The sequence below is a fragment of the Mycetomoellerius zeteki genome, unplaced genomic scaffold, assembly GCF_001594055.1.
Source record: "Mycetomoellerius zeteki isolate Tzet28-1 unplaced genomic scaffold, Tzet1.0 scaffold471, whole genome shotgun sequence".
Lineage (NCBI taxonomy): Eukaryota > Metazoa > Arthropoda > Insecta > Hymenoptera > Formicidae > Mycetomoellerius > Mycetomoellerius zeteki.
The window spans coordinates 115,289-132,344 of record NW_017257470.1 but is presented as its reverse complement, the minus strand read 5'-3'; the positions used below and the strand labels follow the sequence as shown (position 1 = coordinate 132,344).

Sequence of the window (17,056 nt, the reverse complement as noted above, 5' to 3'; positions counted from 1 at the left end):
AACATCTCAGATATGACAATGGAATAGATATTGAATCGACGTCAATTTGATGATTTCAGCGTCGAATCAATATTGATTCCATTGTCATTTTTCACTGAAATTCGTATAAAATTTAACAAAAACAATAGGTGCATATTTGGTACGTTCGGGGAGACGCTAATAGCGCTATTTCTATCATTCTATCTTCGTTGTTTATTAAACGTAAAACAAGAATAAAATGACACAAATAGGGCTAATAGCGTCTCCCTGAACGCTTTAGTACTACAATTGCTCACTGAGCACTCAGTGAGCGCTTGTTTCTGTTTGGTCTATATTTTCAGTTCTAACGGAATATGCCAATAAGATGCAAGCGCTCACTGAGCGCTCAGTGAGCAGTTGTAGTACTGAATGCACCTATTGAATGCGACGCGAATAAATTTTAAGGTTGTGTTAACACATTGGCTGGGCCACGCTGGATCCGAATTAGATGATACTGTGTAACGAGGCGTGTGTAACTGTCGAATCTGTTTCGTAAGCCGGTTTGTTTGAATGTAAAAGGAGTAATAGACGTGTGAACTTTTGTAAAAAAAAGCAAAAGGAGATAATGATTAATGTAAAGGATGATGAAATCGCGATTGCGGAAAATGGCTCGCAGAAAACAGCCAAACAGCTGCAAAAGGAAATCAAGAAGTTAGCTAAGTTGGAGAAATTTAGACAAAAGCAAGAGAAGAAGGAGACCGAAAAGCTGATAAATGTGAAAGAAAAATCAGAGGTGAGTGTGAAACATGTGAAATGTCCTGGATGGAGTGTAGGGTTGCGTTCCGTTTCACGCATGATGCATCTTTTATCCTTGTTATTCACCTAATGCTAAACAAGGATAAATGATGCACATCATGCATGAAACGGAATGCAGCCTAGATAATTGTATGGAGACCGTTGGAGTAAGAGCTATAGTAAGAGAGCATGTTGGAACATATTGGAACTTGTAACGCAAACAAAGTTTTTATCATCCATATGGAGTTAATCATTTACTTTCAGTATTAAAACTTATGAGAGAATTTCATAATTCTAATTTAAGTTCTTATTTAATTTGACAAATACTTAATTATTTATGAATTAAACATTAACTGTCTATTAATCATTGAATCTATTAGATTTAAAGATATCATAAAAATATAAAAAAAAAGATAGATATTAATTGTACAGATCAGATTGTGTAGAACATAATATTAATTTCAAGAATAGAATATTTAATAGATAGATAATTTGAGTTAAGTATACTAAAAATCAATTTTATTGAAATTATAAAATTATAATACTTATTCTAAACTTATCTTTATCAATATCTTGTCGTTGCAAGGCTTTAGAATTGCTCAGTGTCATAGTGCACTAGGAAAAGGACCAACAACGATGTTCAATCTGTAAAAGTGCATTCAGGGAGACCTTATTAGCACAATTTGTGTCATTCTATGTTTTATGTCAAATGCAAGATAAAGTTAGAATGACACAAATAGTGCTGATAATGTCTCCCCAAATTAGGGACTTGGAAATTACATTAGGGATTAAAATTTCGACTGATTATAATTATAATCCGAGGATACTCAACTTTCAATTTCGGTGTCGGTTTCAGTTCTTTTAGTGATAACGGTAATCATTATGGATATATAATTACCGAAAACCGAAAAGGACCGAAAAGGACTGAAATCCAAACAAATCCGGTAACCGTTATGGTAAAAGAACTGGAACTAAAAGTTGGATTTAACCTTGGACCGTTATTCAGATCAAATTTTTTCGGTCTGCCCTAAATACACTCAAAGCTGACTCAAAGGTTACGTTTTGATTCACATATAATGCACATTATGTATCATTTTATCTTTGTGTTAACTGAATATTAAAGAAGGATAAAATAATACATCATGCATATCCTGCGTGAAATGGAAAAGTAATCAATGCCATCTATTGAAAAATAGAGCCATCTACTTGAATTAATTTAATGTTAAATTACCATATTCCAACATGCTTCTATTTCATCAAACTAATTTATCATAGCTCTCTTACAATTGTTAAACTTTATTGTACTTTAAGGCTTTTGATAAATGTTCAGTATAGCAACCCCCTCCCCTCCCCTTTAATTTTTCTGTAATTTTATTAATTAAAATAAAAATACAAAAAGGCTAAGAGTCAAGAGACTCAAAAGAGATGTTTCTTACTAATTGCTTGCGGGCGGGCGGGCGTACATGCGTTTTCTCATGAGTTAAACAATTATTAAACAAAAAAATAAAAATTTTTTGTCTTCACAATATTGAAGTATTCTTGAAACCGTACAAACTTTTGTTTAAAAAATTGTTTTCCATCTGGAGACACGGTAGTGTCTCGGCGCTAAGCCAAGCGCAGCGACACTCTTTTATACTTCCGACGATATTCGCCTCGAAATATTATTTATTAATTTAATATGTTTTAGAAGAATGATAAGAAAAAAGATACTGTAGCAATTTTGTATAACATCAATACACCACCTGGAGAAAAGAAAGATGTCATATGCCCGATACCGGATACATATAGCCCACAATATGTAGAAGCCACATGGTATGCTTGGTGGGAAAAGGAAGGTTTTTTTAAACCAGAATATGGCGTTAGTAAATGAGAAATCGAAAAATATAACAATTTAGATGTATAATATCATTGGATTAAACCATACTTATTTGTGCACATATTGAAATTTTATTTTAGAGAAAAGATATATTAGAAGAAAATCCAAAAGGAAGTTTTGTAATGATAATGCCACCACCTAATGTAACTGGTTTCTTACATCTCGGACACGCTCTGACTAATGCTGTAGAAGATGCTATTACTAGATGGTACAAATATTACATAAATTCAAGATATAATTTGACATTTTTAAAAAGATTAGAACGGCTGTTGTGTATACGTGCATGTAAGTGCGCGCATATGCGTACGTATGTTGTATTCTTAATTGGTTGATTGCAATTGATTTAGGAACCGTATGAAAGGACGTACGACACTCTGGAATCCAGGTTGCGATCATGCAGGTATCGCCACTCAAGTAGTTGTAGAGAAGAAGTTGTGGAAGGAAGAAAAGAAATCTCGTCATGATATTGGTAGAGAAGAATTTATTAAGAGAATTTGGCAGTGGAAGTATGAGTAAGTGTAAAATTGTAAAGATGTCAAACAACTTTTACAATTATACATATATAAAAAACTTTATATATTTCATATATAATATGAAATATATAAAAAATACACTCACCCGCAAGAAAGGTACACTGAGAATTTATAAAAAATTTTCTAAATTTAAAAAATAATTATAATTTTATAAATAAAGAAGGTAAAAATATGAATAAAAATGCAAATTGAAGCTTCAGTTATCCACTTTAAGAACATTGAATGGTACTTATACTAGTTATACTCGACTATTCTTTTTAAAATGGCAAATGACAAAGTGAAAAATACAAAATCGATAATCAAAAAGTACCGAGATACTATTAAAGACAGCTGATCTTACAGAAGTTCATGTGACTGTTAAAATTTAAGTGATTAATATCCATTTTCACCAACGTTGATTAACTTTAATTTCGGTTTCTAATTATAAAAATTAGAAAAAGATCAACAGTAAGTTGAACCTATATAGATTAAAGTTAATCTCCCTCCCCCCCTACAAAGGGGCGCACGACTCTCACTCCCCTCCCCTCTGTTTGGGAGCCGTGCGCCCCTTTGCAGGGGGGAGGAGGGTGAGAGTCGTGCGCTCCTTTGCAAGGGGGAGAGGAGGTGAAAGTCGCTTCGAGTTGAAAGTCAAAACCTATGTAGAATAGTATTTAATATTGCATGTATAGCAGAAACAATGCGTTATTTTTTAAACTTCTTTTGTTAATAACTTTTTAACGAACAACGAGCGACGGCTAAAATTTGTTCAAGGCCACTCGGGGTCATGACCGGGGGATTTACAATTTAAAAATACTTGCCGAACATGCATTAAGATTTTTATCTCTAAAACTTTGAATCGATCGCCGCTCAATTATAAATTAGTAAAAGCAATTTCTTGTGTTGATCCGTCAGTAGCTGCTAATAAAGGTGTTGCAAAAGCACGCCTGAATACTACATTGCAGATATTTGTGGAAAATAAAATTATTACAGGAACACAAACTGATCAGATTGCAAGTTCAAACAACCCAGCAAACAAGCTGACGTTTTTTATCGTCAAAATGACGATAAATAACGTCAGCTTGTTTGCTGGGAAATAATCGCAACGAAAATTGCTAAGGAATGGTTTGCAACTTCTGAGAGAAGTCCGACGCGTTTAGATCATTTTTGGATGGATTTGATTCAAACGTTTGATCTGAAAAAGTATATAAATTTAACTGATTTTATTCGTAAGGTACTGATCCTTTCGCATGGTAATGCTGCCGAACGAGGCTTTTCAGTCAATCGCGGATGTTTAACTGATAATCAGAAAGAAAAATCGTTAATAACTCAGCGAACTATTTGATGCGATGATTGCAAATGGAAAAGATGCAAGCAACTTTGAAATTACGAAATCTATGATACATTATGCTCGCAATGCGCATGCCCGATACAAAGAAGCGGCGAAAGAAAAGGAAGACCAAGAGAAAGAATTGCGTGATGTGGAAGAGTCAAAGGAATGAGATAAGATGTTTATTAAAAAATAAGAAAAAACTGATTTTAGATGAAGCTTTAAAAGCAAGTGCAGATATTGAAGATCAAATTGATAATTTAATGAAGCGCCAATAAATTGTAATTGTAGAGAAAAAATTGTAATTTTGCAACAATAAGATATTAATATGGCATTATGAATATGCATACTCATTTCTAAAACATTTATATAATAACAAATCAACAATTTAATGATATAAAATTTCAACCGGATATATTCCCGGATACTAATGATATCCAGTCTTTTATCCGATCGGATAGTAAAAAAGTGCCGGATAATACCGGATACCGGATACTTTTCGGATATCCGATATTACGCACCCCTAATAAAAAGTGATAAAAAGCAAGAAATAGAAAACAAGGAACGTTGTAGATTAAACTTAATTGTCATTCAAATAATCTTAAAGTGAATATTTAAAGCGTCATTTCATATATCTTTATTCACGTTTTTATCTTTGTTATCTAGTTATGATCATTTAAAATTTGATAAATCTTTCCACTTTTCAGTGTATTGCTTTTTTTTGCGAGTGAGTGTATTTAATCAGGATATCTATTTGAAATATTTCTTTTTAGAAAAGGCGATAGAATTTATTCACAGTTGAGAAAGATAGGTGGTTCCTTCGATTGGAGCCGTGCTTGTTTTACAATGGATACTAAATTATGTAAAGCCGTAACAGAAGCATTTGTGCGTTTGCACGATGAAGGTATTATTTATCGCAGCAATCGTTTAGTTAACTGGTCTTGTGCTTTAAAAAGTGCGATTTCAGATATTGAAGTGAGTACCATTTGTAGATAGATACTTCTTTAACACTAGAACTACCAAGACTTTTTACGTCTTACTCATTTTGACCTAATGCAAAGAATATGTTTGTGCGCTATAAAAATTATTTAATTAGAAAAAATCGATTTCAATGTACAGTGGTGGTCATGAAAATAGAGCCATTTTCATTAAAATAAATAAACTGTTTATTTTACCCATTTATTTTCACTTGCCAGTAGCCCCATTTATTATACAGTAACAACAGCTTATCACACTAAAAATTATAACAAACTGTTGCCGAAATAAAGTGTATGGTATATCGTTTCGACGTGATTTTAAATACATATCTAGTTCTACAACTACGCGCCAAAATCATTTTCAGTCTTTAAACGTATACTTATACTGAACAGATGTAGCAGTTTTACAAATTAAAGTAAATGTTGTTATGATACTTTTTAATATTTATACAATATTACAGTAACATTAAATAATGTTACTTTTAATAATCATATAATATTATCAAGAGTGGACGGTATAATCATCCATTAATATTTCGAGAATATTTAATATTATATAATTTTAGTAAAATATTCTTAAAACGTTACATTTAATATTCCAAGAATATGCCTAAAATATTACTTAATATTAAATAATATTATGCGCCTATAGGGATGGCCCAAAATACTCATTATAAAGCCGATGAAATAATAAAAATTTTAACTTACGCAATGAAGGAAAATCGCAAAGAGAAATTACTTAAATATGATAAAGAAACTAGAGATTCCAAGCGAAAAACTATATGTCGAATTGATCGTAAAATTGTATATTTCTAAGATTGATCCATTCAAGTCACCAAATGAAATTGAAATTGAATTCAATCTTTCTATAAGTGCACATACAGTTCGACGAAGGCTCCAAGAATGTAATCTAAATGGTAGAACTGCCAGAAAAGTTCCATATTTGAAGTGCAGATATAAGGTGCAGATTACAATTTGTAAAAGATCAATAAAATGGAGTGATTCAGAAGGAGTCAAAAAATAGAGAAATATTTTTTGGTTTTTAGTAGATCTAGATAGGACATGAAATTTTCGATCATACGTTAATGACAGACGGTACGACGTCATGTAATACATATTACATATTTAAGAAAAGTCACGGAATGAAATTGCGCTAAATCAAGAACTGCACAAATGACAGGCGAAAACTTTGCGAATGAGTCAAAATGACTGCCTTGGTAGTTCTAGTGTTAACAAATATACATTTTACAAAGAATTGTGAATTAAATTTGAGAATCTTTAAAAACATGTTTGTTGAAAAAAGGTCGATAAAGTGGAATTAAATGGGCGGACTCTTTTTTCTATACCTGGCTATGAAAAGAAAGTAGAATTTGGGGTTTTGGTGTCTTTCGTTTATCAGCTGCTTGATTCAAAAGATAAAATAATTGTGGCGACCACCCGTATTGAAACCATGTTAGGAGATACCGCTGTTGCAGTGCATCCAAAGGACAGTAGATATATTCAATATATTGGAAAATATGTGCAGCATCCGTTTTGTGACAGACATATACCTGTTATAGCAGACGAGTTTGTCGACATGGAATTTGGCACAGGTATAGCTCAATTATAAATAAAATATTGAAAGTAAATCTATTGTAAAAGTAAAATTATGGTGAAAATAGGCTAAGTCAAGAATAACTCATTTATTTTGCAGGTGCTGTAAAGATTACGCCGGCTCATGATCCGAATGACTATGAAGTTGGAAAGAGGCACAATTTGCCATTCATCAATATTTTTGATGATGATGGAAATATCATTGGAGATTATGGAAAATTTACGGTATTATATATATATATTCTTATGTATAAATATATGATATAGAGAACTTTTTTGAGATTTTATGAATGCTGAAGGAAATATATACGCATTATATAATAGATTTCTTAATTACAGGGAATGAAAAGATTTGAAGCCAGAGTGGCTATCATTAAAGAGATGACAAAAAGAAATCTGTTAATCGATGTAAAGGATAATCCAATGGTAATACCTATATGTAGTCGATCAAAAGATGTCGTTGAACCTCTCCTAAAACCGCAATGGTAAACAAATTCAATGTGCACTATATTTGTTAAATTTTTTTAAAGAAATTTATCTAATTTATTTTCGTATTTAGGTATGTCAAGTGCGACGAAATGGCTGCACAAGCTAGGGAAGCGGTAAATACGGGTGCTCTGAAAATAATTCCAGAACAATTTAAGAAAACTTGGTATATCTGGATGGACGGTATTAGAGATTGGTGTATTTCGCGTCAGCTTTGGTGGGGCCATCGGATTCCTGCTTATGCAATTAAATTTATCAATTCTTGCGAGAACATGAAAAAGGTAATTTTCAGGAAATAATTTTCAGAAATTATGGTTTTTTTTGTACAAAATGATTTTTAAGCAGTTTCATACATAATGAGTCAAAGATGGTCTCATATAGATAGATGAATATTGGGTAAGTGCGCATTCCGAGGCTGATGCTAGAGAGAAAGCGGCTAAGAAATTCAATGTTAATGTAAACGACATTATTGTGGAGCAAGATCCCGATGTATTAGACACTTGGTTCTCTTCTGCTCTTTTTCCATTTTCCATTTTTGGTTGGCCAGATAAAGTATGTATGCCATAAAAAATACAATTTTTATGAGTAAATTGAGAAACAAAACTACTAAATTTATGAAATTAAAAATAAAAAACACAATTTCTAAAATCAAATGTATTTTTCAGACCCCTGAACTTAAGGAATTTTATCCGAGTACATTGTTAGAAACTGGCCATGATATACTCTTCTTTTGGGTTGCCAGGATGGTCTTTATGGGCCAAAAATTGTTAGGACAGTTGCCTTTTAAGTATGTTATAAATGCATTCAATGTTCATACTTTTATGCATAAAGAAATGAAATATGTATTTTGAAATATATATCATATAAAATATTTTTCTCTTATAGGGAAGTATATTTGCATGCGATGGTGAGAGATGCGCATGGAAGAAAAATGAGTAAATCCTTGGGAAATGTAATAGATCCTATGGATGTGATTAAAGGAATATCTTTAGAAGTGCATATATGAGCGATAATTTGATATTTTTTATTCACTCTTGGTCAAAAGTTTGTGATCATTATATATTTTTTCTTAAGATTTCAATTTCAAAATTTTTTGTCGTTTTTGGCATAGACTCCACCTCACAGACACGCATTAATGCGTATACTTTAATACTGGAAAAGGATTTTCGAATGTGTAAAAGAGGAAAAAAGTAATTGTTATACAAAAATTTTTTCTCTAATTCGCTTAATCACCTGCCGCATAGCAAGCATTACTGCGTTTTGTCTGACGGAGCTATATAAGTATAGCAATCCCTGGTAAAAAAAGTTGATAGAGAACGATTGAGGATGATAGGATTTTTATCCATTTATATCGTTTTCTATAAGTTTATATTATTTTCTCGACTCGCGGGCATTACGATTGATTGGAGATGAATCTTATCATATTTTATCAGGTTCTATAAGATTTGTACAAGATTTCTGTAAGATTTGATTCAAAATAGTGAATTCACGAACCAGAGTCCATATTCAAAACGATAGGATTTTTTTATTCTCTATCAATTTTTTTTTTTTACCAGGGATTGCATTATCTGTATTTATTTTTTCCGCGTGTGCATGCGGCCTACGGACAGGCGGAATAAAAAATTATCTCTTATTGGAGAGTATTGCTTCCGAGCGCACGATAAAACTTAATTTTTGAATGGTATCACAAATGTACTATCTTAAAATAATTCACAGCTCATTTTTAGGGGGAAAAAAAAAAAAGTTTATGATAATATAATTCATTTCTTTTTTTTTTTTTAATTAAACAATGGCTGCGTTTAGCAGAAAAAGCAGCTTTGCACACAACAGTTGTACGATTTTTTAATATGATTGGTTTACACGTTTAGATCCAGTGAGAAACTATGGGCAAAACCAATCACATCAAAGAATTTTACAACAGTTGCAAAGTTGTTTTCTCTACCGAATGCAGCCAATGCTATGTTAATTATAATTATGCTGAATATAATGTCTAATTTACTTTCAAATAAAAATTAGTAAAACATGAATGGACTTTTAAGTCACTTTTATTTCACTGGAATATTTTTAAATTTTATATGTGGTCTCAAACTTTTGGTCGGCAACATGTTTTGTAATATTTCTAAATAAAAAAATTTCTATTTTTAGGATCTTCAAAAACAATTGTTAGATTCGAACTTGGATCCAAAAGAACTGGAACAAGCTCGAGAGTGTCAAAAGCGTGATTATCCGCAAGGCATTCCCGAATGTGGAACGGATGCTCTGCGATTTGCGCTCTGTGCTTACACCACCCAAGGACGAGATATAAATCTTGATATACTCCGTGTACAAGGGTATAGATTTTTCTGCAATAAAATATGGAACGCTACAAAATTTGCACTTGTCTATCTTGGATTTCAATTTAAATACAACACAAATGATAGGGTAAATTTTAATATTTTCCCTGATGGAAAAAAATCACTGAAATTGTTGGATTCGACAATGAAATTGTTGAAATGAAAAATGAAAATGACTGAAATATTGTTGAAATTCTTTTAACATAAATAATACTTTTAATATTGAAATATTATGAATTTTAATGATAATTAATGAAAATTAATGAAGATTAATGAACAATAACGAAAACTAATGAAAAATATTTAATATTTATACTAATTTATTCAGAGATATTGAACATTGAATTATACTAAAATACCATGAATCCTAAAGATAATTATTGAAAATGCATGAAAAAAATGAAAAATAATGCAGGACATGTAATATTTCTACAATTTATTACACACTGAAATATGCCGATATTTGATGTCGATTGAATTTTTACTCCAATATTTGCAAACTTACTGTAACATAAATGCTAAGATTAAAATATTAATTACTTTTAAATTTCTTAAAGTTTATTAAATCGTTTATTTTCTTCTAATTTTAAGATTGCAATTTGGACTACTTTCATTATGATTCACTTATACGTAATACTGAATTTTTATGAATTTTGCTAAATAATATATCATTACATACAGTCCTCGTATTCAATGATTTTCACTGTAATCTTAATAATTCAGACCGAATTATAAATGAAATTTTAATGAAATAATACTGAAAGTGGGTCAATTGATAGAGATTTCAGTATAAAATTCAGTAAATTTCGATGATATTTCATCATTTTTCATTACAATTTCAATAATATTTCATCATTATTCATCATAATTCAGGAAAAAATTTCCATCAGGATTGTGAAAATCACCCGTGTTCTGCTTATAAAGTATCAAATATGTATGTAATTATGAATTATTTTATACTAGAAATTGAATAATGCTTGTACTGACGCAATGGGAAATGGCAAGTGGTACCAGTGGACTTTGAATGAATCGTGCGTGCAGAAGGCGTTAAATAATTACCTGGCTGATTATCCATATCTCGATGGTTATACACCTTCGCAACTTGACCTATTGGTTTATCAATCATTGAAAGAATTGAACATTGATTTCGCAAGGCATTTACACATTAAACGTTGGTACGATCATATCGCGACATTTACAGATGAAGAAAAAGCTGTATTTCGTACGGAACAAAATAAAATAATGCCGAAACTTGCGTACATTAATCAGAATCAAACCAGTAACGACGATACATTTGAGGTAAAATCATACGTATTTAATAGGGTTGCATCATTTCGTTAATAAAATTACCGGATACCGAATATCTGGACAAAATGTAACATCGGATATCCGAGAAGGCAATTTCTTCAAGTCGGATATCTGACATTTTTCGGATATTCGACCGGATTCCGGGAAAGCATCTTTAAAAAAAACCTATAGAGAAAAAATTGTAATTTTGCAATAATGTACAAGATATAGCATTATGAATATACATACTTATTTTTAGAACATTTGTATAATAAAAAATCAACAATTTAATGATATCAAATTTCAACTGGATATATTCCCGGATACTAATGATATCCGGTCGGATAATAAAAAAGTGCCGGATAATACCGGATACAGAATACTTTCTGGATATCCGATGCATCCCTAGTATTTAACATATAAATAACACCTTTGTTTAGAAAGAGGTTGCAAAAATTTTGATTTCTTTGTTCATAATGTGTTTCTTATTATAGCTAACTGGGAATGAGACAAATGTAGATTTATGGATGTTATCGCGTGTTAGTTACGCTGCTGAAACTTGCGACGAAGCAATTAAACAGTATGACTTTGCATTAGCTACTACTACCTGTTACAATTTATGGTTATACGATCTGTGTGATATTTATCTGGTAAATTTTTTAATATGATCCGTTATGATATAAAGAAAAAAGTTTTTAATAAAAATTTTTAATAATATAACAATTTGCGTGTCTAGGAATATCTTAAAACAATTTTCCAAAGTGAAGATAACGCGACTAAATTAGCAGCTCAAAAAGTATTATTTATAACACTGGACGTGGGGTTGCGTTTATTGAGCCCGTTTATGCCATTTATAACAGAAGAATTGTATCAACGTTTACCTCATAAAAAGTTAATATATCCAAGTATATGTGTAAGTCCGTATCCGGATGTTACCAAGGTGAATAATTATATATTTTATAACCGTGATAATAAAACACGCAATTAAAGTATCATAATACTGTAATATGTCTGATGTGTTTCAGTGTTGTTGGAGAAATCAAGAGATTGAAAAGGACGTTGATTTTGCGCAAAAAATAATTAAAAATATTCGATCTGCTCGCGCGACTTATAATTTACCTAATAAAACGAAAACCGAAGCGTATGTCACCTGTAGCGATCCAGCATTAAAGGAGAAAATTATTCGATATAAATTACTCATAGAAACTCTTGCATACTCTGTGCTCAATACGCAAAAACCACCGGTAGGCTGTGCTATTGTTACTGTAACTAATAAGATTCAAGTGCATCTATTACTACAGGTAATTATCGCATATAATATATGTATAGAGTGTAACTAAAATAAGGTACACCAAATATGAAAAAAATTATATAGTCATATATCCGTAAATTTACTGTTACTGAGATATAGCTCAAAGTGTGGGCAGCTCGGCCCTGAAGTTTATTATTTTAGTTATCTTATTTTAGTTATACCCTGTATATCTTAATTATTATTATATACGAGGGGCATCCCAAAAGTAAGATTTGGCGCTGCCATGATTCAAATTTGCTCAGCTAACAATGGCTGCAGTGAAGGCAACTCTGACTGCAAAAATGTTGCCAATATATTCAAAAGAAAAAACCTTACACTGCACAAGCTATTTGTACAACTGGTTTTTTTTATTTACGACAGGGAAACTTACTTTTGGGATGCCCCTCGTATAATCATATATTATATTTATTATATGAATATATTTCGCAGGGTTTAATTGATCCAGAAAAAGAGTTGGAAAAACTACAAAAGAAGAAAAGCCAATTGATTGAAATTATACAAAAATTGAAACAGGATTTAGAAGTACCCGATTATGATGTAAAGGTGCCTCTTGACATTCAAAAAAATAACAAGGAAAAATTAGTGAATAATGAAGGAGAACTGCAGCGAATTATCGATGCAATAATGGTTTTGGAAATAATGTAGAAAGTAAATCCATTGAGTTTTGTAAACTTTTTATTATTTAACAATAAATAATTTATTTGTAGTTCATAGAAAATTTAGTTAGAAATGTTTTTTTTTCGTTTAACACGTTTCATATTGTGGGTTACCAGTGACTCACATTTGATTTTCCGTTTGGATGTTTGGACATTTTAATTATAAAAAGAAACACGTAATTTTATATACAGGGTGTCCCAATAACTATTACTACCTGAAATATTTTCGAATATATAAGGCCGTAACAATAACAAATCAAACTAGCAAAGACTCCTTATAAAGCAAAAGAAATTGGAAAGAATAAGGGCAATAGGAGTCAGGCGCAGAAGACTTGAAAAGGTCAACTTAATTTTTTTAAATGGAATTATATAAATTCTTTTACATAATATGATTTCCCTAATTATTCTTCATATAAAAGTATTAAGATAATAGCATCGAAAAATCAATAGTTTACGAGATATTTTATACTTTATTCTGGCACATATTGACATAAAATGTTAAATAACTCGTAAATTAATAATTTTTTGATAATTGTACTTTAATACTTTTATGAACAGAATAATGAGATGAATCAATTGGGGTAAAAAAACTATTAGTTCCAAATTGGACCGGAAAAAGCGTTTTTACATTTCCCATTATAGTTCAACACAGGTGAGAGATACGTCAAAAGCAAAAATGAAGGGAATTAGATCTTTCCAACGGTACTTTCGGTTTTACGATCGGACTTTATTTACGCCTTATAGAGAGCAAAAACTACAAATAGATTCGATTTACCCCATTTTCCCCTATTGATTAGTGCTCTTTCTGCATTTTTTTATTTATATCACAAATTGTATTTCAAATTATATTCAGTAATAATAAAAAAAACTATTTTTAATAATAGTTGCAAATACATTGCGCTGCAACATTGCTACGACATTACAGTGCCATCTTTTCCCAGGTAGCATAGTTTGTCATATTTTGGGCCTTTACTGACCATTAATGATGTTTTAATGAAGTCAAATTGACGTTTGAATGTCACAAACGATTGACGTCATCGGTGAGCCGTCATTTTGACGTTATATCCTGGTTCTTTACTGATCATTATGCTACCCAACTGGCGACTTATGACGTCAATATGACGTCACGAAATGACGTCGAATAAAACCTATGGTCACTTTTGATCACTTGACGTCATTTGTACAAATATGACTTGAATTTGACGTCAAAATGACGAACTTTTGCTACCTGGGTTGCTAAAGGCGGACATTTTTATGATGCTGTGACATTGCAACAATGTTGCAAATACATTCCGCAATCATTTACGTATAGATTAGAATACATAATATACAAATCTGATCGTATAGAAATAAAGAAAACTAAAGCATAACGTCACATATGCATATACTTAATTTCGTATGACATTTTTTATTGTTTTTGCAATTTTTCCAGACTTTCCGGCCTTATAAATGTTTTTCTCTTTCATATATATTAAAAAACGTGCAATTAATTTTTTAAGTTTCAGCTTAGGGCCATTTTCATATACTCTTTTATAAAAATTTATATATGCTGCAGCACAATGATTCTAATAATTTTTTCTGTACATATAATTTATGTATGTTTAGGACTAGGATATAAATATTTTGTAATGGTTTGTTACATTAGCGCTTTATAAAGATACCGTATAAAATTTTTATGTAAAAAGAAACTGAGCTATAAATAAAGTATACCTTAATGCTATCTTGTAATTATTTTTTATTTTTATCTTTACAGTCATTCTGACTCTCTTCTTTACAGTGCATTGTGACTGTTCGATTAAAATCATTATGTAATTTAAAATCTATTGGTTTATCATATCCCATTATACGAATATAATGACTGGAATCGTAGAAAAATTTTTGTTCTAAAAATAAAGGGATGTTCTTTATAATGCAATTTGTAAACATTCCATTTACATCAGGTACTACTACATCCTCTGGTGTAAATGTGATCTGAAATAAAATTCATTATTACATGAGACATAGAAACATATTATAGAAATGTATTATATGAAATTTGTGAATACCTTTTTTGTCCGAGCAAACAAACTATAAGTATTTGCAATGTATATATCTTCTTTCGCATTATAATACAAATGTGTTATATATTTTTTCGTTATCATATGTATTAATAAAGGAGTAGTTATAGCAAAAAATCCAATACATGCAAATAATCCTAAAACAGCTCCTATATTATCATTTTCTACAGCTTTCAAGTAAAGAAACGGCTGAATCATTAAGCCACCGGAAGAGGTTAATAATGAAAAAAACTTAAGAAATTTAATTTGTTTAGTTAAAGGTCCATAATAAATCTCTTCAGTTCTTTCAATAGTTTTCTGATAATCTTGAGAGAAGGAATTTATATTATGAAAGAACTTCATATTATATGCTGCAGAACATCTCTACAAAATTTAAATTTCTTTAATGTTATGAAAACATTTTAATCATTGTAAATAATTTGGTAAATGTTAAGACGACCCCTTTCATCTCAAATTTGGATAAAAATACACTGAATCGATGTTTTCACGTAAAAATAAAAATTTGATAAGAAAAGTGTCGCTCTGCTCTGCAAACCGAAATATTAATCCTTAAAGTCGCCGACTATTCAGGTCAGGAAATTTGTCAGTAGTTCACTGCTTTAAAAACATAAAATTACTACTTTAAAAACACAAAATTCTCTACTTTAAAAACAAATCTTCTGCTAAAGCAGTAAATTTGTGGTTTTTTTTAAAGCAGTTATTCATTGCTTTAAGAACACAAATTCTCCACATTAAAAACAAATTTTCTGCTAAAAACAGTGAATTTGTATTTTTAAAGCAAGGAACCACTGCTATGACAGATTCCTAACCTGAATCTTTATTTTTACGCGAGAATGCATCGATTCAGTATATTTTTATCAAAATTTGAGGTGAACAGGGTCTTCTTAACACTTATCAATAATTTATTTCAATAATAATCTGCGCGCTTAAATATAAAAATTTATTCTAACCTCAAAATTGTAATCATGTATGATACAAGACAAAATGCGGCATTTCAAATTATTAAAATCCTTAATAACAAGTCCCTTTTGACTATATGCACAAGCTCGTAATATAAATGTCATATTTAATAATATTTGTAAATAATAATTTATAACTTTTATGACACTTCAATAAATTCGTACCACCACCAACGAGATACTATCAGGTACTATTAAAGACGGTCGACGCTTATGGAAGTTGCGTGCCTGTTAAAATTTAAATAATTAGAGTAAAAAAACTAATAATACGGTGCTAATTTCATGATTTATTAGTTTCGTAGACATGTACATATGTTTACAACTTAATAATACTCGATTTTTATTAAAAACTATGATTTTAATGTTACCATCCGAGTTTGATTATCAATAGAAATGATAACTGCAGAGAAAATATTGTTATTTTTCAGCAATATATAAGATATTATAGCATTAAAAGTATTCACATTTATTTGTACAGCATTTATATAATAAAAAATTTATATGTATATAATATATTATTGAAATATTAATGTTATTTTTTATTAATTGTCGGTAACATTATCGTTCTTCAATTATCCCCGAGCCCCCCACCCCCGGCACCCCCCGGGCTTCATTGACAGTCATAAAATTTGCTCAGGACCGATGGTCTTTTAATAGCATATTTGTTCGCATCGCATGATCCAACATGTCCCAAAATGTTCCTATCATAGCTCTTAGAGCGCATTTACAACTTGAAAGCAGCACCCAATCAAAACTCGCACTGGTAAGCTGCGTCCCTATGGAGAAAAAAACAACGGAACGGAATATTGGGTGCATTCAGAAGAGTAGAGCGCTCAGTGAGCTCTTGTATTTGATTGACATATTCCGTTAGAACTAAAAATATAGACCAAACAGGTACAAGAGCTCACTGAGCGCTCAATGGCTGCGT

General features: G+C 30.9%; 2 protein-coding genes across 3 annotated transcripts; one reads left to right on the top strand and one right to left on the bottom strand.

The window, feature by feature from the left end:
- Window positions 1-440: 440 nt before the first annotated feature.
- ValRS (Valyl-tRNA synthetase) lies at window positions 441-13,134 on the top strand. Of its 2 annotated transcripts, none has more exons than XM_018455261.1 (18): window positions 441-751; window positions 2,444-2,611; window positions 2,710-2,837; window positions 2,977-3,141; window positions 5,242-5,443; window positions 6,749-7,037; window positions 7,139-7,263; window positions 7,378-7,523; window positions 7,598-7,805; window positions 7,906-8,076; window positions 8,190-8,311; window positions 8,410-8,518; window positions 9,670-9,945; window positions 10,821-11,156; window positions 11,639-11,794; window positions 11,881-12,084; window positions 12,170-12,445; window positions 12,886-13,134. In XM_018455261.1, the coding sequence occupies exons 1-18, from the start codon at window positions 584-586 to the stop codon at window positions 13,099-13,101; spliced, it is 3,465 nt and encodes a 1,154-aa protein (XP_018310763.1). In that variant the 5' UTR covers window positions 441-583; the 3' UTR covers window positions 13,102-13,134. The 2 variants fall into 2 exon arrangements, with proteins under 2 accessions (XP_018310763.1, XP_018310762.1); XM_018455260.1 differs by having other exon boundaries at window positions 2,441-2,611.
- A 41-nt stretch (window positions 13,135-13,175) lies between these two features.
- Window positions 13,176-16,327, bottom strand: LOC108727170 (transmembrane protein 70 homolog, mitochondrial). The gene is made up of 4 exons (XM_018455160.1): window positions 16,120-16,327; window positions 15,158-15,532; window positions 14,823-15,083; window positions 13,176-13,327 (listed from the first exon to the last, which is right to left on the bottom strand). Exons 1-3 carry the CDS (start codon window positions 16,231-16,233, stop codon window positions 14,841-14,843), a joined length of 732 nt encoding a protein of 243 aa, XP_018310662.1. The 5' UTR covers window positions 16,234-16,327; the 3' UTR covers window positions 13,176-13,327; window positions 14,823-14,840.
- Between the last annotated feature and the right edge of the window lie 729 nt (window positions 16,328-17,056).